Source organism: Squalius cephalus (genome assembly GCF_949319135.1).
Source record: "Squalius cephalus genome assembly, chromosome: 21".
In the NCBI taxonomy this organism is placed as follows: domain Eukaryota; kingdom Metazoa; phylum Chordata; class Actinopteri; order Cypriniformes; family Leuciscidae; genus Squalius; species Squalius cephalus.
In genome coordinates, this window is record NC_137142.1 from 8,275,890 (window position 1) to 8,296,499 (window position 20,610).

Below are 20,610 nucleotides of genomic sequence, written 5' to 3' on the forward strand. Positions count from 1 at the left end.
GGGTAACAGTTCGGTAAATTAACACACGACTAATCCGTTCTACCACCTCAAATTCAAAATGAAACATATCACTGAATACCAGCGCGCGCATATTATTCCCAATATATCTTAGTGGTGTAGCACATAATCTCTGTCTGCGCCTGATTTTAAGAAGCATTGTTGTGTTTCTTTTTAACTGAAAAGACATCAGTTAGACAATATTCTAATTTTAAATTTGGGGTTTCATAAGCTCCAGGCCATAATAAACATTAGACCTACTGAAGTCTCTGCAGCTAGTGTACTTAAATTTTATTTATCTGCAAAATTATGTTGTATACTTACAGTTTTGCACAATATATGCTCTCAAAACAACATGCACCCTAAAAAAAACAAAAAAAACATTTAGCAGTTGTTTAGCAGGGTCTGTGTAACCTTTTCTGAAATGTTTTTTTTTTAATAATATATATCGTTATCACAAGAGGCTGCAATGTATATCACAATATGGATTTTAGGCCATATCGCCCATCCCAAATTGATAGCCTATAGTAGTTGATAATAACATAGGCCTACCTAATGTTGCCTACGGACGGTAACAGTACAGTAGTAACCTTTTACAGTCTATGAGTAGAACAGCTTTCTCAAGCAGTTTATGATGCATTTTGGAAACAGAAGATGACCCCCTGGTATAATGCGCCACATGGCTTGAGAAACCCGTTCTCAAAGACTTACTTTTATAGTCCAGTTTTGTGTAGCACACATATTCTGAATGTCTTCGGCATAATTTAAATGAACCATTTTAATCTAGATTAATCTAGATTAATTTCAATATTAATCTAGATTAAAACAATTAATATATGCCCACCTCTACCGGAGGTCAAAACTCAAAGTTTTATGTTGATTTTCACATTTCAAATGTTCAGTTGGTTCAGTTTGAGTTTTGACTTACAGAATATGTAATGACGTAGTAATATTATTCACAATAACACTCATAAACCAGTTCTTGCAATTAGAATAAATAGTGAAAAAATGCATACCTACAGCATGTTGAATGAAATCAAGTTAAAGTTTATTTAAGGTCCACACACTCCTAAACTGAAGGTTTCTTACTTGCTCTTGCTGCACTCCTGACAACGGAAATGGTTTTTCACATAATAAACCATTCAGTTTATCACATAGAAAATCTCATAAGCTCACTAAAAGAGCCCCCCCTGCGGTAGTGCAGACTTTCCACCCTCAGTGATGAGTGCCTAAATGTATACCACAACATCAACGATATATTGCTTCTGAAACAAGTTGCTTTGCTTTATATAAAATAAATAATTAAATAAATAAAAGGGTAACACCAAATAAATTATATTAAAAGTTACAAATACCATGAAATATATTAACGAAAAGCACGTGTAAAATAGTGATTTTTTAAAACAACTTAAAAAAAGACAGAAAATGATCGATCACTCAAATAGTTTGGACATAGTCAATCATTTCAATGTTATGACACACTGACGCTCCATTTACATGAACTACCAATGTTATGACACACTGACGCTCCATTTACATGAACTACCAATGTTATGACACACTGACGCTCCATTTACATGAACTACCAATGTTATGACACACTGACGCTCCATTTACATGAACTACCAATGTTATGACACATTGATACTCCATACGCAAGCTCCCAGTATTGTGACATAAAACATTGATACTCCATACGCAAGCTCCCAGTATGTGACATAAAACACCGATACTCCATACGCAAGCTCCCAGTATTGTGACATAAAACATCGATACTCCATACGCAAGCTCCCAGTATTGTGACATAAAACATCAATACTCCATATGCAAGGTCCCAGTATTGCTATAGGTTCAATACTGTAGACACAAATTTCTCTTGATAGTGATTATTCGGTTGTGCACAAAGTATTTTACTGCTTTCCATTCTCTTTCATTACCAATTAAAATCTTGTTTTCATTTAAGAATCTTTCACAATCCACTTTTCCAGGGACTTTCATTTCCTTTAGGAAATTCTTGAAATGATGTTCAATAATTTTACTCTCCTTCTCTGACCAGGTCTTTCTGGACTTTCCTGTTAAAATAAATTAAGAAATTAAGTAAGTAAATCAAATTAATTGAATTAAAGAATAACCAAAATTTGAATAATGTAGATTTTACAAGCTGAAGAGCACAGACAATTCTTAAAATACATGTCAAGATGTTTCATGTAGATACAATTTTTTTATGCAAAGTGGAATAACAAACCCTTTTTATTTAAAGGCAGTGGTGAAATCCTAAAGAATGGAACTGCCTCTCTTGAGGCTGCGGTCGTTATTGAGGTGGCAGCCCTTTTTTCCGAATGATCATCCTCTGTCATCCTTTTTTCAGATTCAGCATCCTCTGTGTCTGAGTTGCTGGAGCCCCCTTCAACTGTAACAAAATGAGCATTCACATTCTTTAAAACTAAAAGTAGATTTTTACAAAGTGTGGACACTATGAATTGTTTAAACAAAAGACATATACACATAAGTAATTTACTTACAGTTGATGTTTGGCGTTATGTCCTCCAGAGATTTTCCTTTAAATTTGCCTATTCCACTTTGCAGGGCAAACAGAATTCTGCTCACTTTTGCAACTTGTAAGGTTTCTTCAGGCAGTCTGTAAAACTCCCTATGGACTTCAATGTTGTGACCCATGAAAGTTGCTAGTTGGTCTAGTTCATGCGTTTGCAGGTTAAGTAGCTGAGAAACTGTGGCTACATGTTTTCTCAACTTTGTAGATGTAATGTTTTCTGGGTTTTTAGCCCCACAGCTTTCTGCAAATCGCTTTAAGCAGTCACAACCACGGATGCTCTCCTGTGATCCATAAAAAGGACGAGCAAATATGTAGGGATTGCTAGGGGAAATCCCAACATCTTCTCTAGTTTTAATTAGAAGTTCCACAGATTCTGTTATATTTGTGGGAAATAGTACTGGTACTTTGCGGCCTCGTTTCCCCCGTACCTCTACTCTGGTGAGATTCTTACAGAGTTTCTTCTCAAAAGGTGAAAGGCTCTCCATAATTTCATCCTGAATCATCTGTTTGTTTCTCTGCAGGTATGTTTTGACTTCCATCCTTGAAACCTCACCTTCTCGACGCCGATTGAATAATATTAGCTGTGCTAGAGTCACCTGAGAGAGATCACTCCATGACCTTTGTGATGTGTGTTCAATGTGTGCTTTTTTGTTGACCTCCTCAAGACACTTTAGATGATCATGGAGCTTCTTTATGTCTTCTGCTAAAGGCAGCATTTGGGGACTGTTCCACTTTTTCTGGTACAAAGTTTTCAGTGCATTAGATGAAACATGAATTGTCCATTCTAGTTCAATTAATTTACTGAATTGCTCTGCTCTTCCCTTCAATGCATCATCCTCTTGACGTAAAGCCTCTCCCTGCAAAATATATGACACTTTCACAAGGGAATGACGCAGTTTCAGTGCTGTTGAAGGGACTGAGAATCGGTTGGTTGAGGAATCAAATCCAGTCATCTTTTTTACTCCCTCAAGTACTGTGTTGAACTTTCCTGGGTTGATCAAGTCCTTCAAAGCAACAATGTCTTTATCAATAGTTCTTGTCACTATAAGAAGTCTGGCAAGTTCTCTCATCTTATTTCTAATGTCTGCCCGGTGCCGTGAAACTTCTCCGTTTTTGAGGAACATTCTCTCACCCAGTGACAGAATCAACGGGTCAGATTTCACCACTTGAGTAACGGTATCATATGTCATATCTTCAATAATATTTTTAAGTCCACTAGAAACGTCAGAGTCCATTGGCAACAACAGAGAACAACTTGCCTGAACTTTTCGTTTCACTGGCATATTTTCTTTGTCTTGTAATTTGCAACGTTTGTGATGTCTCCAGAGATCTGTTTTGACATACATAGCAAAGCAAAACTTGCAAGGCAGATAGTCTATTGCTGTTGACTCACGAGTTGCTTGTCTTTTTGGTATGATCTGTCCTTTCCCAGAGGATAGGACTGAACTGTTATGGTGGTAGTTTCCCATGTTCCTTACTTTGGTTAATAGAAGAGTACGCATGTTTGAGCCTCTGTTGTGTGCAAGTGCCTTTGCAACTTCAACTTTTTCAGAATGTTTCTGCTGTAGATGTCTTGCAATTTTTGGATAAGGCTTCTCACAGTAAAGACAGTAATTCTTCTTGTCATAGATGCGTTGATGTACACTGTTTGAGGACATTTTCACTTTTATTTGATTTTGTTGAGAGCTACAGCCGTGGGCACTTTCATCTATTTCTATCCAACTCTTCATAAGTGGTTTTCCTTGGATGCGTTCTGCAACATGTCCTTTAGCTTTTTTTGTGTCGTCTTCTTCTTCTTCTGAGATTTCCAGGGAAAAGGAAACCTGTTGTTCAGTGTTGTTCTGAAATAAAGAACCACACAACTGAAATGTATTTGTAAATAATAACAATGTTATATATTATAAAGTATAAAACCCTTAATTACCATTTCAGACTCATATAAGTCCTCCTCAGTGTGAGAAGATGAATCCATCTCATCACTGCAAACACTTTCTGGCTTATCACTGTCGGTACTCTCTAGGATGTCCATCTCATCTGACGTTTGGGGACAGAAATCTGCTGTATGGGTTCTGTCCTGTAAAACAATAACAGTGTGTGAAATCCATGTCCATGTTTGTTTTCTATCTAGAGCCTGCTGATTCTAAAACACATACTGTGTTTTAGAATCACTGTTGTCTTTTTGGTCTTAAACTTTTTTTTTTTTTTTATGAAAATGAAAAGTACTTACTTCATTTTCATTCACATTGCTGTAGTTGTTTGTGATTCCAGTGTAATCCGACTGGTGTATGAAACCTGTAAATGCACAACAATTGTTAAGGATATCCAATAATTTAAGGATTTTTTTTCTACATTCTTGTAAAATCTACAAAGTTTTATTAATGAGGTGAAGAGAAAAGTGTAAGTCTTGGAACGTACATGTGAAAGACTGAAGGCATTCCTCAATGGTGGGACGTTCTTCGATTGAATTAGACAGCATTCTGCTAATAATATATTTTTGTCTTGTCCATCTTTCTTCACATTGAAGAGTGAAGTTACCCATTCTGACATTTTGAGATAGCCCAACTGGATCCTTGGAGTAGGGTGTAGTTGTCTGATAGGGGTGTTGCCCATCCGTCAGGATATAATGAACCAAGCATCCTGCTACCTACAAAATAAAATAATATTTACAAAAATTTCAGAAATGGTCACAACTAAACTGCAGAATGAATGAAGATGATTAAAATGATGACAAAATGCTGCTGTGCTCAAATGAAAGCTGCTCGAATATTAGCATTCAGAACAATTGAACATAGAACAAATGTATGCATTTTTGACAGAACTGATTACAAATCATATTGATCACATACTAAAATAGTATTGTAACTGCATACATGTAACCTGTTAATCCATTTGAACCCAAACCTAAGAATTGTCATCCCCAAATTAAATAGGGGATGTTCATGAAGTTCATTGTTCATGACATTTTTGGAATAGAAGCATAGTTGTAGTCTAATTTTAACCCTTTCATGCATGAATTATGATAACCTTAGTCAGTATTTTTTTTCCCTATGTGTTTTTATTCCTCTTAGGGCATGAAAAACAAGATTTTTTACAAATTTTTCAAAGAGATCTTCAGGTGTCCACTTGAGTGGACAGCATGCGGTTATGGTTAAAAACGAAGATATACTGTATTAAATATAAGACAATAATCAAACAGATAAAGTATGTGAATTTAACAAACTAATCAAAACAATTATATCAAATCATGTGAAACTGAAAATATAAAATATATACAACAAATATAAATTAAAAATATTGGAAAGGCTTCGTACAACTTCATACAAGTTGCACTTCGCGTATCTTTGATATCAGAACATGAGGACGTGATTCCATCAGAATTTTCTACAGACTGTCAAGGCACAACTGTGGAACCCACTCAGATGTTCCCTCCAGTGCACCAGAGTATGGAGATTTACCCTTATTAGCTGATAATTCTGATTATGTTCAAGATGGACATGCACATTTCTATCATAGCCCTCCTCTGAGAAAACCTAGCATTACATTTTTTCAATCTCATCTGAAATGATCAGTGTTGGATGTAATGCATTACAAGTAACATGCATAACACATTCAGATTACTTTTTGATGTTACAAGTAAAGTAATGTGTTACAAGTAACATGCATTACCTAATCAGATTACTTTTTGATCTAACAAGTAATTAACTACAAGTAATGTGCATTGCCTAATCAGATTACTTTTTGATGTAACGAATATATAAACGCATTACAAGTAACATGAATTACGTATTCAGATTACTTTTTGATGTTATGAGTAAAGAAACGCATTACAAGTAACATGCATTACAAATTCAGATTACTTTTTTCGATGTCAATGAAAATTACATTCTAATAATACAAATACATTTATTTACAGTAAAAAATTCACTGCAGATCAAGTTTTTAAGTTTTAACATTCCCATTATAATTATGAATTGTAGCTGAAATATAGCAGTTGATGCATGACGTCCACTACAGTGGACATGTGATTAATCAGAGTTTTCTCTCAATCTAAAATCAAAACTTGGAAAATTTTACTGTGATATGACTCATTAGATATTGCTTGAGTCTCCTAGGATAGAAGGAATGGGTGGATATTCCGGAGCAACTTGGCATGTCTGACTGACCCTTGGCCATCTTGGTTTGGAGGGGAGAAAAATCGAAACACAACGGCTTGCCCTTGGTTGCAATTTATAGGATGATGCACCAGGGTCCAATGAGGCTGATGTGCAACTTTGCCATAAAAACCCATGCAAATTCAAGAAAATGCTTTATTAATAGCTGTCCACTGTAGTGACCACTATACGTGAAAGGGTTAAAGAAGACACTTCGCAATTTGTTGTCATAAAATCATAATTACAATCATTAAGAAACATAATATATAGGCTTAAGTGTATTGTAAAGTTTTTAGAAAATATTTTTCTCATTGATATTTTATGACAAAACAGAAATTGGTTCTTGTTAAAGTACAGAAACCCAATGAAGCCACAGACCTGACCATGTTTAACTTAAAATCTGCAGATGATAACTCTAACGGCCAGATTAATTTACAGATTGCTCCAGCACAAACCCTTTCACATCTACTGCAGTCAGATTCACCCGTGTTCACTCTGAAGGAATCACTCACATGGCTGGTGCACTTGTAATGACACATGAAGGATGTTAAGAGGCTAAAAGCAGGTTTAGTACTTGCCCCATTGAAGTCAACAGGGTGCAAATTGTAAAAAGAGGATAACGGTGTAGGCAACACCGATTTTTGTCGTTCAAATTTACAAAAAAATGTGCTCAATGTTAAAATTCTCAGCATCAAACCAAGACAATTTATTAGATCAAAACCATGTTATCAAAACTTATAAGGCCTTTCAAGTATTTAAAATACATTCTCTTTGTGATCTGATGAGGCTTAGAGGATAGGATAGTTTACATACTGTAATAAAGGCTAAAAGCTATAATAGTTAATGGCTATAATAGTTAATGCACTTCACAAAATTGATAGCAAAAAAAAATATATATTTTCTTTCTCATGGTATTTTTATCAATATGGTACACAATTATCCTATTGAATCGTTAGGGTCAAAAGTACTCACAAAGTAGTCCAATTACATTACCTAAAATTATTTAGATTACAGGATTGTAAATTATTTGTAAATAATATTGTAAATTATTGTAATAAATTTAATAAATTGTATTTAGATTGTAATCTAGATTAATCTAGATTTCATCACTGACTGCAATTTGTGTCATGTAATTTGGAATGAGTAACTGTGTACAATACAATACTTAAGTTATAACCAGCACTGTGATTGGAAAATCATGGAACATCATAATTGTATTTGTTTTAGTAAACGTTCTTGACTTTCTGCACAAGGTCATAATTATTTTGTTAATGAATGGATGCTCTATACCAGTTTTTAATGCTCTATACCAGTGGTTTTCAAACTTTTGAAATGACCATTTATTTATTTTTTGTTTACTTTCTATCACCTTATTTGTGGAGTAAAATGAAACTAACTCAGCTGCATATTTTTGCAGTATTTTATTTTATTGATTTATTGAATATTTTTTTTTAAATCAAAATATATTTAGCATATTTCCTTAGGCCTATATAATATTATTTTATATTATTATTTTAATTTAATTTTATTTCATTTTTATGTAAGTCCATTTTCATTAAATCATCAAGACAACCCATTTTTTAAATATTGGACGCGACCAAGGGTTTGAAACCCGCTGCTCTTTATTGGTTACATTGATTAATTTAGGATAAAAATATAAATAAATAAATAAATAAAACTCCACTCTGAAATGTGAATTAATAATGAGAATCCATCAATATTTTTCCAAATGTGTTCACTTTTGAACTAAAAACCCAGAGGAATGCTGGAAAAGTCTCAGTTAAGTAAGTTCCCTGGTTCCCTGAGTAGGGAACGGAGACGTTATTCGTCGTCACGTCGTAACTCGTAGTGACTATGAAAGGGAACACTTTATTTTGATGGTCCCTTTTGAACATTCTACTAACTATAAATAAATGTGCAGCTACATGTCAACCAACTGTAATTACAGTATTAGTAGACTATATCTGCTTAATATCTGCTAAAATTTGACTGTGATAAACCCCAATAGACATTATACTGACTAAATATATAATACATGTCAACTTATTTTTACTCTAACCTACATTTTAGTCTCTAGTCTACTTATACTCCTGTAGTACTCTAATGAGAATTAGTTCACATGTAGTTGTAACATTACTTATAATCAACAGAATGTGTTAAAGAGACCATCAAAATAAATTGAGACCAAACATTGTGTAGTCAAATGCTTTCATGATGACCATATAGCAGATTTTTTCCTTTGACACAAATTAAGAAATTAAATTACAGTCACCATGAGATATTTATAATAAAACAGAGGTAAAACATTTTTAGGATTGAGTCTTAAACCTTTTAAATAATGTATAATTTGCCTTTTATTATTATTTTTACATTAAATCTTAAAGTAACTTTGATATAGTGTAATTAAAAAACACTTCTGTGTGCCGGCGTCCTCCCACAAATTAACAAGTTTTAACATGATATTTTCAACCCTTACCTGGATATCTGATTCTTTCTTGTACTTGTATTGCATGCCTCCAACATCTTCATAACTCGACCAAGAAAAAGATCCAGCCATTTGAGAGAGCAGTGTGGTTTGTGCCAGATCAAGTTTTCTGCTTGCTCCAAAGTCTGCGATGTACAGTTTATTGCTTATATCTGTAGAAAAGTAAAAATGCTCACAAAAAATGTAACACTTAAAATGATATCCACATTATCATATGCTCATGCATTTTAAATGAAAATTTCTGCTGATATTACAGGATAATTATAGCTATGGCTAATCCACAGACTGCTCTTACCAAACAAAATATTTTCAGGCTTCAGGTCTCTGTGCAAAATTCCATATGAATGCAGTTCCTGAAGTCCTTGCAGTAACTCCTGGCAGATCTCTAGTCTTCGATTCTCTATCAGGCTTTTTCTTTCAGGAAAATCCTTGTTTTCAATCAGCTCCATCAGACTATATTCACAAAGAGGTGACACAAAATAGGCAAAGTAAGTGTCTTCCAACACTGAAATGTGTTGCAGAAGGTGCTCTGCTTGTAAATTTTTTGAACTCAGGAAATGAGCCATTTCCAATTCAGTTTTGGAAACATGTTTGGCAACTCGTTTCACTGCAACTTTGCAGTTGTTGAAGACTCCTGGGAAAATCTCAGCAGCATTGCATCCATTTGCAATCTTCATTTCTGTGTTGATAACAAGGTCATCCATTTTCATCAAACCAGGCTTTAAATCAAAGTTTTCAAATGAATTCTTCCATCGTGATTCCTGTAAAATGCAAAAAAGCAAAAGCATATTGAAATGTAAGAAATGTTTTACAGTGTATATAGTTATTAGTAAACTCAGCTGAAGGAACAGACCTCTCTATATATATTTACCATATTTTCCTTGATCTCTCTGAATGTGGAAATACTGGTTTTCTGAAACAAATTACATTAAAAGCAATCATTAATGTAGTTAACATGAACATATAATGAGCACCACTTTTACAATATTTCTTAATAGTATGTAATGTTAATTTCAACATTTAGTAATGCATTATTAAAATCAAAAGTTGTATTTATTAACATTAGTTATTGCGTTGTAAATGTACATGAACAAGCAATGAACAGCTGGAGTTTAATTAACTTACATTAACAAAGATGAATAAGTATTGTACCAAATGTGTTGCTTTTAGATCATGTGAATTAAGACATTAACTAATGTTAACAAATGAAACCTCATTGTGTAAGTGTTACCTAAATAATTAGCTTTTTTAAAGGTAAAAATTGTACAGCAGTATTGTTGAGGATAAGAGAATCTTGTAACACTTTACAATAAGGTTTCATTAGCTAGCATTAGTTAACAAACCAATAATGAACTGCGCTTATACAGCATTTATTAAACTTTGTTAATGTTATTTTCAACATTTAGTAATGCATTATTAAAATCAATTAGGTAATACGTTGTAAATGTACATGAACAATCAATGAACAGCCGGAGTATCATTAACTAACACTAACAAAGATGAATAAATATTTTACCAAATGTATGGCTTTTAGTTCATGCAAATTAATACATTAACTAATGTTAACAAATGAAACCTTATTGTGTTACCATATAAAAACTATATAAGTGTTACCTCAATAATTTGCTTTTTTAAAGTAAAAATTGTACACTTAAACAGCATTTATTAAACTTTGGTTATTGTTAATTTAAAAATGTACTGATACATCATTAAAATCATAAGTTGTATTTGTTAAAATTAATAACACACTGTGAAGTAACATGCACAAACATTGAAACAGCTGGATTTTAACTAATATTAACAAAGATTAACCAATACTGTAACAAATGTATTGGTCATTTAGTACTAATGTTAACCAATTAACCTTATTGTAAAGTGTTAGCAAGTTTTCCTCACCACTTGATAAAATAATGAAAATAAGACACCAACAAATAGAAATAGAAGTTTAAATACCTGTCTCCATGGGCAGTTAGGATCTCCGTAGTCGTATAAAATTTCTTCTCCTGCATTGATTTTTGTTAACGCAAATGCACACAGATGTGGTCTTTTCTTTTCATCCATTATCTATTGGTTACAAAAGCACACAAACACACAAATGAAAACAACAAAAACATCATTTGAAAAGTCGCCTAGTTTTTAATAATGTCAAATAATGCTACAAGATGAGGCTGTATAAAAGGTGTAATTGAAACAAAGAATAAGAATACATTAAAGACAGACTTACTATTTTAATTTTGCTGTTTGGCTTGATGTGGTCATCATTTATGAATCGTCCTAGTCTTTCTGTATCTTGACTGCCATCAACACTGTGTGGTGAAATATTTTAAAAACACTTTTGAATTGTCATAATGGTATTATATTTCATTGGAACATTCATTAATTTAATCTTACCAGTAAGATTGTTCCTGAAAGGAGTAGAAATACAAAAATGCTGCATTTTCAGCTGAGTAGTCTTTGAACAGGTTCTCTCCTTCAGATCCAGTGATGTGTCTTCCAACATACTCCAACAGGAATTCACCTGGCTCAATGTGTTTTGTGGCAATTACTCCAAAACCTAATAAATAGTATAAATACAAGTAAATTAATAGTATGATAAAAGATTCATGAAGTTATTCAGGTTGTCTAAATTATTTTCAATGGTATTGTTACTTCGAAAACAACTGTATCTACATCTTTATAAAAGTGTAAAAAAAATAATAATAATAAAAAAAAAAAAATCAGATTTTCTGTCTGAAAAAATCAGACACTAAATATTCATCATTTCCATTATTACACAGGCCCCTCACATTCTAACTGGCAGTTACTTACAAATAATATCAAGAGCACTCACACATTTACATAATAGTGTTTAATTTAGAGACATCAGCAGCTTATAACATAAATACTGGCAGGAAAACAGATGTAAATCCACCTTTAACTGGTCAAAGCAATCATGTTTTTTCCCCTCTTGCGTGTTTTGTTTTAACAGCCTGCTTTCTCTAGGTTCATATTTTAAACCCAACCCTTTGACATTAAAGGAATAGTTCACTTAAAAATGAAAATTCTGTCATATATACTCACTCTCATGTTGTTTCAAACCTGTATGAATTTCTTTCTTCTGCTGAACAGAAAGGAAGATATTTAGAAGAATGTCAGTAACCAGACAGTTTCTGATCCCATTGACTTCCATAGTAGGAAAAAAATTATACTATGGAAGTCAATGAGACCAGAAACTGTCTGGTTACTGACATTCTTCTAAATATCTTCCTTTCTGTTCAGCAGAAGAAAGAAATTCATACAGGTTTGAAACAACATGAGAGTGAGTATATGATGACAGAATTTTCATTTTTAAGTGAACTATTCCTTTAATTAGTGACCACACTTAGCTTTTATTTAAGTTTTGCAAAGTCATACAGTATTGATGGGAGAATTGTATGTAGTAACTTACCTTTCTCTTCACTCATGAATTGTTTCTCAAATGTGTCTTTATCTTTGCCAGAAGCAATGAAGTACAAAGCTTCTTTTTCAGGAAAAACTCTTCTGGGTCTCATTTTCCTGTGAAATATTTAAAATTATTTTATGTAGGATTACTTCATATGCAAAATAAATAAATAAATAAATAATACCTCTTTAGAATTTCATAGAAAATAAATGATTGAAAAGATGACACCGTGGGTAACAATTTAAAATGTAGTAAAAAAAAAAAATAAAAAAAAAAAAATTACCAACAATCTGATTATCAATAATATTACCGGTAATATACATGCATATTTACATTGTAAGAGGATATCAATATTTTATAAAATTAGCATTTACAAATTATCATAAAATATATAATGTTCAACTTACCTCTTAATTTGGAAAGAAAAAACTGAGATGAGAAATGTCTCAGTGCGCTTTTTATGAGGTTCTTGGAGGTAGATACAGTCTTTAAACTATAACAGAAAGATAACTCTCCAATGTAGGAAACAATCGCGTATAGGAGCTGTCTTCCAAATGGCAAAACTGAAGTGTGAGTTAGGAACATAGAATAGATGATACACATGCTGCTATCTGAGCAGTGATTGGGCCGACGCCCACAGATTAGCCACAATTACCCATCATTACTATTGGTTCTGTTATGCAAATTTATCTGTGAATGAAATCAAACAGCCAGTTCAAAATAAGTGTATAGTCCATTGTTTTTAAATTCAGTTCAAATTGTAAACATCAGTTGGATCAGGAAAAATTCCTTTTCCTCAATTACTATTACATACATTATAATTACTCACTTTTTTTCTGTACGTATAGAGCACAGAGCACAAACCTATACCAGTGGCAGATAGAAATGATAAAGTTAATAAAGAAAAAAAGTAATTTCACACAATGTAAATAAATATAAAAATATTCTCATTTAATGTAAATCAAATGGTTATATAGGACGTAGCATTTACCATGGGCATTCATATTTATGTTGGTTTAACTTAACTTGTATAGCACATCTGAAAAGAAAGCTCATACCACTTACTTAAGAGTACCTTGTGTTGAATCACAAAAAAAAAACAACACTGCGTATTAGCTGCGTATTAGAATTGATCTCAGTCCACATTAAAACGACTGCAAACGCGGATCACGTGACCATTCACCAACACTGGGCATGTGCGTGCCGGTGTAAACCTAGAGACTTTCAAGCATAGACTGTAAAAAATGTTTTCAAACATCAAAATATCATTTATTAATATGTATTTGTGTCAAAATGACATATAAACATCTTTTCCTATTCCATTTTGCCAGAAAACGCTTCCAACACGCTTGCGTGTCGCAAGAAAAATAGGTGTCGGTTATATTTCTAGCATGCACGCGTTTACCGCGCCTGAGACGCGCCAGTTTCTTACTGTAAGAAACTGTTCCAGCGGGTGAAGTTTACTGGTACTGAATATTACCTGTGTATACTCCATGACTGGTGACACCCAATCATAGAGCCGAGCGTGAGCCTCTGCGTCATCGTTTCTAAAGTCCTCCGTTTTGACCCGTCCACTCTAAAACGCCCTCCGGAGATTCAAAACGAAAAACGGGTCGGCAGCGTTTCTAAACTTCTCCGTTTTGGGTCTCCGTTTTTGCCGTTTTAGTGTGGACGGGAGGTGCAAACGTAGCAAAAAGTCTTCGTTTTTAAACGAAAATGCAGTAGTGTGGACGGGGCCTAAGGTAAAACTTTCACAGTCTGGCCTATGTGTCTATGACATGCTGTCCTTTGAAGCTCTTCTCCATAGAAATGCAAATTGCCTGCGGGGGTATTTGGGGGGTAGGGTAGCAGTCCACCCAAGGACTGGAAAACAGCAGTGAGGAACCATCTGATCAGAGCAATTGGGATATGTTTCAATCAGCTCTGTAATTTATATACAGTCAAGTCACACCACAATTATTTATACCACTTTATACATTATAATTCTTTAAAATGTTCTAAGACAGCCCCCATTTTACCAGGTGGGGAATAAATGAGACACATATTTTAAAGGTATACAAGCTCAAATATAAAAACTGTAATACAATTGATAATAATTGATAATACATAATTTAAATATGTTTTCAGTTAAAACAGCTCAAACATGCGTCTGAGAAAGCGTTGTCTGTGAAACTGGGGGCATAGTTTTAGAGACACCAACCTCAAATTTGAATCTTAAAATATGCCATTGTTTTGTCTCAAGATTCACACCAGTAATGTTTTTTTTTTCTTTGCACATTTATAAAAGCTACTTAAATGAAAATGAAATGATAAAATGAATCTACTTTATTTTTTTATTTATTTTTTACCAAACGTTGAAGTATTAGTTCCAACCAACATTTGTAAACAGCATCGCAGAGTTGTGGTTTGAACGACAGCTCTCGATCTGTGATTTGAAGCATAGTTTCAAGTTTACATGGCATGTGGACTCAATAAATCATTATCTTTACAAAAATAAGCAAGCTGACATTCAGTACAACCTGTGTCTTTTATTTAGAATACATACAAATGTAATTTAAGTCTTTTAGTTTGTCAAGAGATTTAAAGCACCATTTTTGAAAACTGCGCAAGCTCTACTATGTAAGAACAAGCCTATGATTGAATCTGGAAATAAATCAAAATAACTGAGTGAAATTAAACACAGTCATGCCATGTACTAACATTATATGTTTGATATTTAATTTATATCAAAACATCTAGCATTAATTTGATCTCAAACAGATTCATTAAATAAATTATACAGATGATAAAGCCTACTTGTTACAACTGAACTGGTTATTTACAATGTTTTGTATAGACAGCTTAGATGAATAGCTTATTTAAAACAATTATATAGTCACCCCCAATTTTGGTGAGTGATGCATTTATGACATACCAAAAATATCAAAGTTTCTGCTCAGAAATCATTCTGAATAGGCACATAACCAACATATATTTAGAAAGCCATCACTTGAGTGTTTACAGTTCAAGACTAAAAATTTATCAGACTGTTATGAATATTGAGATATATAAGCTCAAACATAAAAACATCAAATATTAAGAATATATTTATTAAATGTATAAAATATTCTGAGCTTCAGAATATCAAATCTGAGGATGATCTCTAAATGCATTTTATGAAGCCTATTGTAAGACCAAATATCTTATTCCCCTGTAAACACTCATGTAGAGTCATTGACTCTCATTGTCATTTAGAGTCATTGACTCAACATGTCTGGTTGGTCTGGTGAGGAGAAATGGCCCATTCATGTAAATCGACGAACATTTAGCACCTTTTCAAGAGACTTAAAGGGTTAGTTCACCCAAAAATGAAAATTCTGTCAGTAATTACTCACCCTCATGTTGTTCCAACCCCATTAGACTTTCGTTCATCTTCGGAACACAAATGAAGATATTTCTGATTAAATCTGAGTGCTGGATCACTCCTCCTGCAGGCTTATGGACACCTCAACTTGCTGGCCCAGAAAATGTATTATAGACATTGTTAATATAGTACAAGTGACTCCAGTGGCTCAATCTTAAGTTTGTAAAGCGACAAGAATACTTTCTGTGCGCAAAAACAAACAAAAATAACGACTTTATTCCTCTTTTCATTTCCTTCTCTCTGGACCTCGAGGTTTTTTTTTACATAGTGTAATATAACGTAGCGGGCTATTGGGCGACTGTGGTCATGTGTGATACGTGGTGACGTGAAACACAGACGCGCTACGCTATTACACTACGTAAAAAAAATCTCTCAGATTTCATCAAAAATATCTTAATTTGTGTTCCGAAGTTGAACGAAAGTCTAATGGGGTTGGAACAACATGAGGGAGAGTAAATACTGACAGAATTTTCATTTTTGGGTGAACTAACCCTTTAATCTTCATTTTTCTTTTATTCTTATTCTTTTGTTTGAATTCAGTCATTAATGCCTGTATCCCTGTATTTTTTGCTTGGTCATCTAAATCTCTGTCATTCCACTATGCAAGAGCAATACATCTATTATCTTAAGTCTTGTTAGAAAACCAACAACAACAACAACAAAAAAAAACTGTTCTTGAATTAAAAAAAATAAATAACATGATTTTATGAAATAGGAAGCTCATGTAGAAGGTGCATTAGCTCAACAGGCAGCCTCAAGCTACATGACACAATATCATTTATTAATATTACACTCTCACTTAAAGCTCACTTTAAAACACAATTGAGTATTTGTATCATATTTCGGTCGCAATTTAAAATGGTTTCAAGTCAAAAAAGATTATTTAAATATGTTATAGGCTATTTTGCATTTTTTTATGAAGCAATGGGCTATTTTTACTCACATGCATACTGTAAACATTCTTTGTTCCTATACAATAACCAAAATCGAACGGAAATCAAACACACACAAAACAGAATAACTTGAATCCTGCATTTATTAGCTTCTTGTATCAGATGAAGAGATGTGTTTAGTTTTGTTTGTCCACAGTGTACACAGCACTGCGTCATCCAGAAGGACAGCCTTATGGTCACGTTGGTTCACCATGAGATGATTGACAGCTTTACAAACGAATCATATCGAACTGATGTCATCACGTTTGCTGACGCAAATCTGGAAGAGCAGAGTCATCGCTGGCTCTGTTAGCTGTTTGAGCTCTTCAGATTGCATAATTCAGTGGGAAATAAATAGAAATATTATTCTGTATGACGATATCATATCAATTATTTCTCCAAATGTGCGCATCATTGGCCTAATAGCCCTGGGAGATCGTGGATATTGTATGTAGGCCTATATAAACACAAATAAACTGGAGATGAGATGAATGGCTGCTGTATGAGTGATGATTTCTATTCAAGATAACGAACATTACAGATTAATTATTTTGCACTTCTGGAATAAATTAAGAAACTTATCTAACTTCAAACCAGTTTAATTATAAACAGTGGTCAAATATCAAAGCTGGGGTCTTAAACCTTCCTAATGAAGCTCAGTTTGTGCAGATCAAGTAGGAGTGTGATGTTTTAAAGAGTAATAAATAAAATAATCTGGGGCCACCAGTGATCCTTGACAATCAAGGGGTTAATTATGCCTCTGATTGTTTTACTTCTGGTATATCTGCTTGGGGAATCGAAGCATTTAATGTCTCCTATTAACACCCGGTCTCCACTAGATAAAAACAGTCTGTCAGGTCACAGCTGTAATCACCTGTGATTATCATATGTAAAGGCAAATGTATAGGAAATCGTTAACCACACATTCCAAAAGAAAAAGGTTTAAGCAGTATGTAAATGAAATGATATTGCTGTTTTTTGTAACTAAAACCACTCAATTCACACTTGTGAATTGCAGCTATTCATGGATTCACGTCTGGTTCATGATCACCCTTTTCAGTGTTTATTCTGTTATGATAAACAGCTGGATAAACTTAATTTACTATGAAACTAACCAACAAATTAGTAATTAACTAAGAAGAACTATATTAAACTAGGCATATATATTATTTACTGTGTTTTATCTTTGATCATAAGGTTAATTAATGGAAATTTAGAAATAGTGCTATCCATTTTACAAAGAGGTTTCATTTGTTAATTTACCATAAACTATAAATAAACGGTTGTAATTTTATGAGCTCATATGAATAAGTTATCTAAAATAATACACTGTGCATTAATGTGTGTATGATGTTATTGGTTAGTTCAGATAACTGTATGCATTACATAATCTAAATGAATAGAACCTTACTGAAAATGTAATCCAAAGTGATGATGCATTTAAATTGAAGTTGTGCTGCAAGATTAATGATATTAAGAAAGTACTGGTCCATGTATTGTTTATTTGGAGTTCTGCATACTTAATATAGTTCACTGTTTACACCAATACATGATATAACCCCATATGAGTTTATTTATTTTCACTTTAAAACAGATCTTGTAGAGATTACCATATTGTTGTTTTATTTTCTACCCCAGAAACAAATCTATATAAATCTATATATATATTGAATGTGTGTGTAAATATTCACTGATACACTTGGTGTCATATGGTGTTTGTTATTTCTTTGGGACATTTTAACTAAATATATTTTATTAAAACTAATCTGAAATAAATAATATGGTCTATTTCATGTGACTTTCAAAAATGTGTATTATAAGTAAGTCTTAAACTTTTTTTTTTTTTGCAGTGTACTAAGTCATAATTAAGTGTTTTTGCAACAGCATTATTTTCCAGGGTAAGCTAAGCAACAATCACCCACTTGTACATATTTGGAGGCGCCAGTTTGTTTCCAATCCCAGAGAAATTAGCATTTCTATAGCAACAGTTATCTGGAGACCCAATCACTGTCCAGAGATGGTTGGGGTTGTGGGATATAATCACAGAACATTCACTCTTTCGTGTCTTTTGGAAGTGTTTGTCTCTGTTTGAACCTTGCGTTTTTGAAGGAGGAGAACATATTCTACAACATGAGGTAAGTTCAGCATTTTGATTGATCTATTTATAAAGAAAATAAATAATTACGCTGTTACAATTCAGAATTTCAAATTGGTTTCATTAGTAATTGGTATCTTTATAATTTATATTTTTGATACTCCTTTTTGCGGATAGTTAAAATGTCTAGAAGAGTAATTTAGAAATTTAGAATAATCCTTATTTTAGACTTGTAGTACCAACAATGATGATATTGCGTATATTTAAAATCATAATGGTCAATTTAACAAACATAAAAAACAATGTTTTACCAGTTATTCTACAGATGTTGCAACTGTTAAACATGTTTACGATTACTATTTTTTTACTTTCCTTGTTTTTTTTTTGTTTTGTTTTTTTTAGAAAAGTCAAGTCAACAGTTCATGTTGTTCAACAAGAACACTTCATCAGAGAATCCACTACTCAAAAGAAAGGTATGTTTCTGCTCAACCTATTGAACTATTTTAAAATGTTTTATTCAAATAGATTTTAACATTTACAATAATGCATGTAGTGGCAATCTCATTTCAAAATACACAAATGTTTAAGTGTTATTGTATGTTCGTTTGAAAATTGTAGATGTTTAAATCATGGTCCAGCCCTAGATTTTAAGATTGTGAGTTGTGCCTTTCCATGTTAAAGAAAGGCCTTAAATGTATAAAGTTTATTGTGACGCAGCTAATTATATTTTACAACAAATTCTAGAGCAATTGTGTGACTTCCCAATTGTGTGCTGCATAGTTAATCATTTGTATTGTAATCCTTTTATCAGGTGTGCACAGAGTTTGGATTATTGGTGACAGTTACATTAGACGTGGCGAAAAGCGAGCAAGAGAGACCATAGGCACCAATCTTGGAGTGGCTTCCCAGGTCCAGTGGTTTGGCAGGGGAGGCATGTGTTGGGGAGACCTCCTTCCCTTCTTCCAACAGTGCCTTAAAAGAAGGACTGCTCCGAATGTGCTAGTGATTCACTGTGGAGGCAACGACCTAGGACGTGTGAAAAGTGTGCTGCTTCTCAAAGCAATGAAGAGGGACCTACGTGACCTCAACAGACAGTTTCCCCAGATGAAAATTCTGCTGTCTTCAATAAACCAAAGGCGCCACTGGAGGCATGCCCCCCCGGGAAAGGTGGACAAAGTGCGAAAGTTTGTGAACAATGTGATGGCTAAGTTTGTTTTGTGTGTTAATGGGAGCATTGTACATCATCCACACATACTGTTTGAAAAGCCTGAACTATTTTTAAGTGATGAGGTTCATTTAAGCCCTAAGGGAAACGATGTTTTTTTAACTGATATTGGCCATTGTCTGAGACACCACAACCCATAAAATTGGTCTTTAATTACAGAAAAGAGGGTCTCAAATCATGATATCATTTTATAATTGTATTAAAATGTATACATTTTAAAAAAGAACTGCAAAATGTTTAAAATTCAAACCAAAGGAAGAAATAAAAGCATTCCCCTGACTTATTGCTGTGGTTGCATTTTATTTATCTAGTCTAGATCATTGTTGATATTGTAAATTAATAATTGG

At 33.3% G+C, this 20,610-nt stretch overlaps 1 protein-coding gene across 1 annotated transcript; it reads right to left on the reverse strand.

Annotated features, from left to right (window-relative positions):
- Window positions 1–1,023: 1,023 nt before the first annotated feature.
- Window positions 1,024–19,855, reverse strand: LOC307148930 (uncharacterized protein). Its single transcript, XM_079854874.1, has 15 exons — window positions 13,438–19,855; window positions 13,016–13,298; window positions 12,615–12,721; window positions 11,579–11,741; window positions 11,412–11,493; window positions 11,141–11,251; window positions 10,059–10,100; window positions 9,483–9,948; window positions 9,179–9,339; window positions 4,967–5,195; window positions 4,779–4,843; window positions 4,476–4,625; window positions 2,520–4,392; window positions 2,243–2,407; window positions 1,024–2,069 (listed from the first exon to the last, which is right to left on the reverse strand). The coding sequence occupies exons 3-15, from the start codon at window positions 12,715–12,717 to the stop codon at window positions 1,849–1,851; spliced, it is 3,831 nt and encodes a 1,276-aa protein (XP_079711000.1). The 5' UTR covers window positions 12,718–12,721; window positions 13,016–13,298; window positions 13,438–19,855; the 3' UTR covers window positions 1,024–1,848.
- Between the last annotated feature and the right edge of the window lie 755 nt (window positions 19,856–20,610).

Excerpts from the sequence above, each read along its gene's own strand:
- LOC307148930 (XM_079854874.1), bottom strand. The coding sequence starts at position 12,717 with ATGAGACCCAGAAGAGTTTTTCCTGAAAAAGAAGCTTTGTACTTCATT. Across the intron at positions 10,101-11,140 it reads CTAACTGCCCATGGAGACAG|AAAACCAGTATTTCCACATT; the intron begins GTATTTAAACTT and ends AATTTGTTTCAG. Across the intron at positions 9,949-10,058 it reads GAGAGATCAAGGAAAATATG|GAATCACGATGGAAGAATTC; the intron begins GTAAATATATAT and ends TGCATTTTACAG.